At 40.8% G+C, this 9131-nt stretch overlaps 1 protein-coding gene across 1 annotated transcript; it reads left to right on the plus strand.

Annotated features, from left to right (window-relative positions):
- Window positions 1-338: 338 nt before the first annotated feature.
- On the plus strand, window positions 339-8601 carry LOC129190118 (homeobox protein CDX-1-like). Its single transcript, XM_054792524.1, has 3 exons — window positions 339-793; window positions 6278-6426; window positions 8404-8601. Exons 1-3 carry the CDS (start codon window positions 454-456, stop codon window positions 8599-8601), a joined length of 687 nt encoding a protein of 228 aa, XP_054648499.1. The 5' UTR covers window positions 339-453.
- The last annotated feature ends 530 nt before the right edge of the window (window positions 8602-9131 follow it).

Genomic DNA, 9131 nt, shown 5'->3' on the forward strand with positions numbered 1-9131 from the left:
AGATTTTGGTTACCATTCTTTCATGAGTGGGACAAAACAATAAAACAGCTCTACAAACCCAATCCTAAACATATTGGTAATAAATATGCTATTTGGATAGTGGCGGTGCAGGTGTGCCTAATTTTATGGCCGGTAAGTGCATGTGACCTGGTCCACATGACTGGGAGGGCAAACTGGGTGAGGAGATTGCGGGTCAATGCACTCATGTCGCTTAGCAGAGCTGACCAGGTGAGTGTCAGGTAAGGCGTGACGTCATCATTGGACCTTTGAACTCCTTGGTTGTAAATCTATAAAGGTGTGTACCTGCTCCTCAGGTAGCCGGCCAGTGTGTGTGTGTATGTGTGTGTGGAATCTGCGGGGAGTGGAAACAAGAAGAGTTGCTGGGAATAAACACGGAAAATGCTCCAGGAGGTTTAAGTGGTTTACCTGAGGAAAAAGCTGCTGGTATCCGGGATGTACCCCAACTCCCAGCCGGCCAGGCACCCGGCCCAGACGCTGCCCATCAACAGCCAGTTCATGGCGCCCTCGTATGAGTTCACCGCTTACCATCATATGCCGGGAGTCGATCCGTCCGGAAGTGCTTGGAACGGCGTTTACCGTGAGGATTACTCTTATAGCTTCCCAGGTCCGAGCCCCAGCACCGGGCAGGTGAACTTCACCGCCGCGGAGCTGACCGGCACGCCCACCGTCACCGGAGGAGGAGGCCTCACCCCCTACAACCTTTTCTCCAGTCAGGACCCCTTCTGCACCCGGAGGAGAACCCTGGAGCATGTCAAGCCTTCTGTACCTCCAGGTGGGACTATTTATCAGTCTTTTTATTTTCCTTTGGGACGGATGATGATGATTAGTTGGATTTTTGACATTTATAAAGTAGACTACGTACTCCTGTACACTCTCTCACTGTCTTGACAGTATCTGGATTATTATAATGAGTTTATTTATAACATATTGCATGTATAATTATAATAAAGTCATTTGAAATCTAGAATCATTATTATATTTCTATTAGTTTTAGAACAACTGATTCCTGCTCTGTATTAAATATCAAATTTGCATTTTTGCCACTATTATACACACTAAACACGACTATACTATTTTACTGTCTAGACATTTGGATTGTATTTGTTTATTTACAATATAACTACAATAAATTAACATAGAAATATACAACCATTACTAGAGTTGCAATAAAGTATTTTTTTCCATAAACATACATTTGTAGTACAAAAGTACTACTGTGTATAAAATATGAAATCCAAGCCTTGGCCGCATACTTTACCAGGAACACTACAGTAATCTCTTACTGTCTGAACAGTATCTGTTTTATTAGAATGTCTTTATTTGTCACGTATAACTAGAATATGTGCAAATATAGCCATCATATGTCTCATATATTCAACATTTATTCATAAACAATTTTGCAACTGAATTACTTCTCTGTATGATGTATAAAATTCACTTTCAAGTCACATACTTTACCGGGAAAACTACTGTACTCTCTCCTACTGTCTTTACACGATCTGGATTATTGCTTATTTAGGTCATAATGCATGTATAAATGTGTAATATTAAATATTCATGAAGTAAAATAAAGCTTTATCAAAAGTATCATATTAAATATTTATTCCCTAAACACTGATATTACAACTTCACTGCAACTGTGTATTAAACATAAAACTTTACAAGGAACTCTGCTGTACTTTGTCTTGACAGTATCTGAATTATTGGAAATTGTTCATTTATGTCACAATATACAAGTGTGTATACATGTAATGACGTAATATAGTAACCATTGTTATATGCATATTATAACATTTAATATGTTCCCTATTTTACAATAATTATCAAATTTAGGCCAGATAATCCCTGAGGAGCACGACTGTACTCTCACTCTCTTGATATTATCTACATTATTAGATTATCATTACATTATTATTTATATAATTCACATTCACATTAAATCTAGTCAAGTAATACTGTATACAACCATTCTTATATTTATATTATTTCTTCATAAACTGTATTGTTGTTGGGCTGCACGGTGGCCACACAGTCAGGAGATCTGAAAGACATGCATGCATGTTCTCAACGTGCGTGCGTAGGTTTCCTCTCAGCACTCCAGCTTTCTCCCACATTCCAAACATATGCATGACTCTAAATTGTCCACAGGTATGAGTGTGAGTGTGAATGTTTGTTTCTATGTGCCCTGCCACTGGCTGGCGACCAGTCCAGGGTGTACGCCTCCTCTCGCCCGAAGTCAGCTGGGATAGGCTCCCAAGGCGAGCGCAGAAGATGGATGGATGGATGTATTACTGTTATTATACTGAAACCATATATGCATGAAATATGTATAAAATAGTCATACAAATGCAAAATGCAAAAGCTACGTCACGATGGCAAGTGGTGGTAGCAAAAACGGTGGCACATGCAAGTCGGAAAGTACGTGGTGTAAAAGGTTCAACAACCACTGTTCTATGTGATTTATTATAAAGCTTCAACACCACCATCAAGACTGCACAAAGTCGTCGTATTTGCCACCTGTTGCCAGGCAGAATTCGTAGGGCACAGTCATTTGTATCCTAAAGCTCACACTCTCACTACTAGGGAGTTTCCTTGGTAGCCTGGTGGATAAAAGACAGAAAGAGCCGGTTCAAGTTTATTTCAATACATTCATTTTGCGTGAATTGAATCGCTACTCTGTGTTTGTCAGAAACATAGGCACTCTTGTCACGTTCTCTTTCACGCGCAATAAAAAAAGCCGTATCTGTCAGTATTTTATGTATTCGATTCTAAAACTGTGGTATGAGTGCCACAGGTGCTACATGAGGTACCACCAGCTTCAGTACGCTCCAGTACCTCCCTCTCCACCCACAAGTTCTATATCGAGAGGTATGCAAGTACACCAAATTTGAAAAATAAATAAAAGTGTAATTACAGTTAATTGGTTCCAGACCTGACCGTGATAAGTGAATTTCCTTATTTATAAATGGAATATTTTCATAGATAGAGTATAGAAAACCTGTTTATGACCTTCCAAATACGTTTTTTAACATTATTTGAGCCCTGTAGATATGAAATAACACCCCTAGTCACCTTTAGACTTGTATTACTCAATAGACATCCATCCATCCATGTTCTATACCACTTCTCCTCATTAGGTTCGCGGGGGTATGCTGGAGCCTATCCCAGCTGACTTCGGGCGACAGGTGGGGTACACCCTGGACTGGTGGCCAGCCAATCGCAGGGCACATATAGACACATAGCATTAAATTGCATGCAAAGTGTGTTACTCCATACAGCAGAGCTAGTATATACAGGATTATGTGATTAGAGATTTGATAAAATACATATCCAGTCAACGCTCATTTATCGCGGACAATTGGTTCCAGACTGAACCGCGATAAGTGAATTTCCGCGACGTAGGATTCAATATTAATAAATGGAGGATTTTCGTATTTATGGCGTACAAAACCTGTTTACAATCTTCTAAATACGGTTTTTAATATTAGTAGAACCCTCAAGACATGAAATAACACTTTCACGTTTGGATTACCCAATATATTAGATGTAAGCAGCAAAAATGAGACATATTAGACATAAATAAGTAATATTACCCAATATAGTAGAGTACATAAGCCGTGTAAGACGTACAGTAAATAAAACACCTGCTCGAGCAGTGTCAAAGTAAATGTGTCCCGGGAACCTTAGTGAAGAGTGTCTGCTGTCGCACCGAACATCGACACCTACCGGCCAATGTAGAATACAGTACTACATTGACAATTACAGTGCTTCTTCTGTCTTGTATTTGTATTTTAGTTCATTGAGTTTGATCATTTAGCCATTTTTATGCTTGAAAATGCTTGTTGTAGGCCAAGAATAAGTACGATTTGCTTAAATGTGCATTTTTTTTTACTAATAATAGGCTATTTTTAACCAAAAACAGTTATTTATTCATTAATACGCTTTTGAAAAAACACAATATGGCGAGTCAGTGATAATCGAACCGCGAGGGACAACTATAGTTGTATCACAAAGCACCAAAGGATATCATTGTCCATTTAGTTTCCTTTTTTGCACTGACCAAGTGTTCTACATAATGTTTTAACCCTAATTTCCAAACTGCTCGCGTCCCTTCTCCCTTCCAGTGTAACCATCTGTATGACAACAGTGTGACTGCTTATGTAATCTTTGTGAAAAATTCTATAATAATGATTACAACTTACTTCCTTTTACAGGTGGGACTTGAATTTGGTTAATGGTGCTGTCGCATGGCCCTCACTCACGGCGTTTTTTGCGCACAGCAAGTATTTCAACATATATTCATACACAGAGTTAAGCCAGACCGGCTGCACGCACACACATCCATCAAGCTTTTTTGCCTCTCCCTTCCGCAAGCCTGCCTGGGACGACAGCGCAAAGACAACAACACAGGCGCTGGAGGCTGCTGAAGGGTCCACCCTCCCTCGCGTACAAGGGTGACAACTTGGCGAGATAATGCGGCTCAGGGAAGCCGCGGTGTGCAGACTGAGCCTTGAGGGCGACCCTCACTGATGTCTGCATGTAGCCATTGCTCTACTTTGATCGATGGCGTCACACGAAATTTCCCGATCAATAACTGACTCGCCCTTTCCTGTGAATGTGTGTGTGCGTGTGTGTCAATGAATAGCTGCCTGTGTAAACACCACTCGCAAAGATAAGGAGAAGCCCTGCTGCAATGCATTGGAGAGTCTTTACATTAGATATAGTTAGTTTGATTAATAGAACTGATGGGTCTTTAAGTGGCGCCTGAACTTGAACATGGCACCAGACACTCAAAATAGTCGCCTACTTGACTGCACAACATGTGACTCACTGCAGTCACTGGTGCTTTTTTTCTGTCGTTTCGATGGTTTCCTGTGTAGAAGTAACTTGTCTCATAATCCTTTTAATGCTATTTTGCAGCAATTTCCTTCCATATGCTATTTTTACATTGGTGCTGTTTTCCTTTCTTTTTTTCCATTTATATTACGTAATTACAAACAGTGGCGGGCGGTGCATTCAGTCCTAAAATCAAGAAGACAGAAAAGTGCTGATGTTAATGTGGGCGGGCCAGCTGGCCCTGAGAGGCGAATTTGAGTCTGACTGGCTAAAAAAAAACCCAGGCCCATTGCTAACAGTGTATATGCGACATGGACCAGCACTCCTAACTCTGAAGTGTCCTGGGCAGATTACATTCATATGGCAACACATAGAAGCCGAAATATGATTGGACAAAAAAATCAAACATACATGTACACGACTGGATGAAACACGCTACGAAATGAAGATATTCGTCCATTGGGAATAAATTAATATAAGTAAATGGATCAAATACTACAGTTTAAGTTTAGGTCAGTGCTTCTGGTAATGATTAGGCCAGCAGAGAAGGCCTTGCTGGCCCTGACTGCACACCACTGATTGCGAAGTAGCGATTAAATTGCATTGTTAATGTGCAGAAATGAACTTTATTTTCTTGTGTTTTTTGGGGTTTTTTTCAATACAGCTTGCCGTCAACACGGTCACGGGTCAGCTGCAGCCCATCCCAGCTGATTTTGGTACACTCTGAAATAGTCAATGACAGGGCACGTATAGACAAACAAGCATTCACACTCACATTCGCATTCTATGGACAACTTAGAGTCTCCAATTAATCGAACATGCATGTTTTTGAAATGTGGGAGGAGTAGCCAAAGAAAAGCCACGCACACGAAGGGCGAATACTCCATACAGAGTTACCCAAACACCGATTCGAACCCTCAGTCTTCTGACGGTGAGGTCGGCGTGCCAAAATGCCGGCATGCAAGTGGTAAAGTAAACATGTGAGATGACCAGGAAAAAAATATATTTAGAGAAGTGAAATGTTTATATACTTGTCTGAAATTCCTTATAGTTCTGTGTTTGTTAAAGTAATTTCCTTCCACTTGCAGATTTTCATTAGCTGATAGGGTACAAATGATGGCGCTCCCAAATTCTGCCTAACAACAAGTGCCCTCGCCCTACAAAAATATTCAGGGCAATTATCTTGATGCACATCCCGTATAGTTACATGTTATTTTTCACTTGTGGAGTTTTGTAATGATTCATAGCAATGCCAATGGAAGACAAATCAGTAATTTAAAAAAGCAGAGACCATCAAGTTTCTAATATGCAGTACAAAAAGCCCCCCACTGACTCTTGTCAGTAATTATCACAAACGAAAACTCAGAGTGCAAACACAGCCATTTACTTGTTAATAACTGGGCTTATTTTGTTCTTCTAGGAGGGAAGACTCGTACAAAGGACAAGTACAGAGTGGTGTACACGGACCACCAGCGCCAGGAGCTGGAGACCGAGTTTCAGTTCAATCGCTACATCACAATGAGGCGCAAGTCTGAGCTTTCCGTGGCACTGAGCCTCTCCGAAAGACAGGTGAGGTGCCAGGGATCATAATACAATACAGTACGATACTGAATGAATATACTATACATATATACAGTATATATATTTTACAGTACATCAAAATAGATGCTTTTATGATATAACCTAATAAGACTTCAAGCTTTTTCCTTGAAGATAGTTCATGGTGTTATATTTGTAAAGAAATTGTTATTTGGATGTAAAACAACCCTTTTTTGTATTGTTGATGTTGTGGCATAGTTGATGTTTGAGTTGTCACAAAAGCAAAACATTTGTGTCAAAGTGAAAGTTATGCTTGAAATGTATCTTTTCACAAAAAGCTGTTTTTCTCCCTTTTCTTGTTGGGAACTGATATTTTCCTGAAACTCGCCAATGTTCTACTGCCGATTACTAAAGAACAGAAAAAGAATGAAAGACGAGAGTCTGTCTTTTGGTAGGTGCCATGTTTATATCGCCATAGAACACAATATTCTTTTTGCCTTGAAAGATCAGTCAATTGTCTAAAACGGCCGGTACTGAAGGGGTTGTCTTTTGAAAAATGACTGGGATTGAATGAGTTAAGGAGGTTCCAAGAAGAGCTTCAAAATGCAAAAACAAGAAATGGAAGTGAGACCAAAAAAATCTGAGTGAGCAATTTGTTGCAAACAAGCATTAAAGTGAAATAGATTGTTCATCAGCTGATCAAAAGACCACAACCTTTAAAAGAAAAAAATCGTAACAAAAATGTGGACTCATTGTCATTTGTCACTTGAAAAATCGTTCTCCCTTTGAACGTGGTCGGATTGTTGAGCTGCATCAGCAAGGCTTCTCATAGCGCACCGTTACTGCTGAGGTTGGATGCAGTAAGACAGTCATTTGAAACTTCTTCAAAAATCCTGAGGGTTTTGGAACAAAAAAAATCATGTGACCCAAAAAAATGTCCCCGGCCCTGGGCTGAAAGATCAAGAGACGGGACCATGCTCGGCCCGAATGAAGGTTGTTACTGGTGCCGAGTGCAGTCCAATAACCATCAGACGGCATCTGTGAGAGAAGGGTTTTAAGAAGAAAGAAATAAAGGCCTCATCTCCTTCAATGCCACAAAATTGCCCGTTTGGAATTTGCCAGAGAGCACCAAACATGGGACATTGAAAGGTGGAAGAAAGTTTTATTCTCTGATGAGAAAAAATGTCACCTTGAAGGTCCCGATGGCTTCCAATGTTACTGGCATGACAAGGAGATCCCACCTGAGATGTTTTCCACACGGCACCATGGAGGGGGCGCCATCATAATGTGGATTGTTTTTTTCCTTCAATTGAACAATGGAGAGTCTGGCTGTGCAGGGGCGTCAAACGGCAGCTTGCTATGTGGAGAGGGGCATCCCTCATGACTTAAGGCCCTCTTCTGTGTGGTAATGACTGCCTTTTTCAACAGGACAACACTGCAATTCACAATGCTCACCACAAAGGACTTCTTCCAGAGGAATAACCTCACTCTTTTGGACCATCCCGCGTGTTCCCCTTATCTAAATCAAATCGAGAATATTTGGGGATCAATGGCAGGGGAAGTTTACAAAAATGGACATCAGTTCCAGACAGTGGATGAATCCATCTTCACCAGCTGGAGCAACATTCCCATTAGCCACTGGCATGCCCAAACCAATGTTTGAGAGATGCCCAAGTGAAGATTCCAACCCAGGTCTTCCCGATGTCCTGACTGTGGGGCCAACATGCTAAGCACTCGGCCACCGTGCGGCCCTGGAACCAATTAACATCGATACACACACACAGCACACAGTCATGCACCACACTCCAACTAATACTTGAGCGAGTCTCGTGACTAAAATTGAGTTTTTAATTCATTTTTGGGAGCGCGTACATAACTACGAAACACCAAGGACCTTTCAGAGGACTATTTCATTCTGTGGGATGTATTGACAAAAAAAATGTTGAATTTGAATGTCCTGCCAAAATGATGCAAAAACCCAAAAAGTGCGTTGTGCTTTTGCTCCAGGTGAAGATCTGGTTTCAGAACAGACGCGCCAAAGAGAGGAAGATAAACAGGAAGAAGCTGCAGGATTCCCAGCAGCCGTCCACGTCCGCCAGCACCCCGCCTGTGCCCACTGGATCCAGTGACGGCCACAAGGCAACCAGCCCTGGCAGCCACATTTTGTCCAACACCATGTCAGAATACAAGATGGAGTTCATATGACGGGGACGTGTATGTGAGAATTTCACAATAAGGGCATTAGTCTGAAATGAACTATTTCAGACAACTTTAATCTGTGAATGTGGATGAAGAGGACCGACAATTAATAATATATGCAGCGCATTCATTAATTGGGAAATGGTTGCAAACGAAAGAGCATATTGAGGAGTTAGGATTTGTATATAAGTTCATATATTTTCATGTGTCTGACAATGTTTACTACTGTATGCTCTAAAATGTAACATAATGTGAACTGCACATGAGCGCATAAACTTACAAGTAACAGTACAGGGTGTCATTATATTAGAAACAGAACATATACTTGTTTTTAGGCGAGTAAAATAATATTTTTAGATACTTGAAACAGAAAGAGAGAACAGAGTGTTCCATTTGTCCCAGCTAAGAAAAGACATCCACGAGGATGCAGCAAATGTCGTGTTAAAGCGCCAAAACTCACCCTCTGGCATACAATACCTTGGCACACATTTTTCTATTTAGCTTGGTAACGTGAGAAATGTTTTGTGTGTGTGTGT

The sequence above is a fragment of the Dunckerocampus dactyliophorus genome, chromosome 11 (assembly GCF_027744805.1).
Source record: "Dunckerocampus dactyliophorus isolate RoL2022-P2 chromosome 11, RoL_Ddac_1.1, whole genome shotgun sequence".
Lineage (NCBI taxonomy): Eukaryota > Metazoa > Chordata > Actinopteri > Syngnathiformes > Syngnathidae > Dunckerocampus > Dunckerocampus dactyliophorus.

Excerpts from the sequence above, each read along its gene's own strand:
- LOC129190118 (XM_054792524.1), top strand. The coding sequence starts at position 454 with ATGTACCCCAACTCCCAGCCGGCCAGGCACCCGGCCCAGACGCTGCCC. Across the intron at positions 794-6,277 it reads CAAGCCTTCTGTACCTCCAG|GAGGGAAGACTCGTACAAAG; the intron begins GTGGGACTATTT and ends TTGTTCTTCTAG. Across the intron at positions 6,427-8,403 it reads TGAGCCTCTCCGAAAGACAG|GTGAAGATCTGGTTTCAGAA; the intron begins GTGAGGTGCCAG and ends CTTTTGCTCCAG.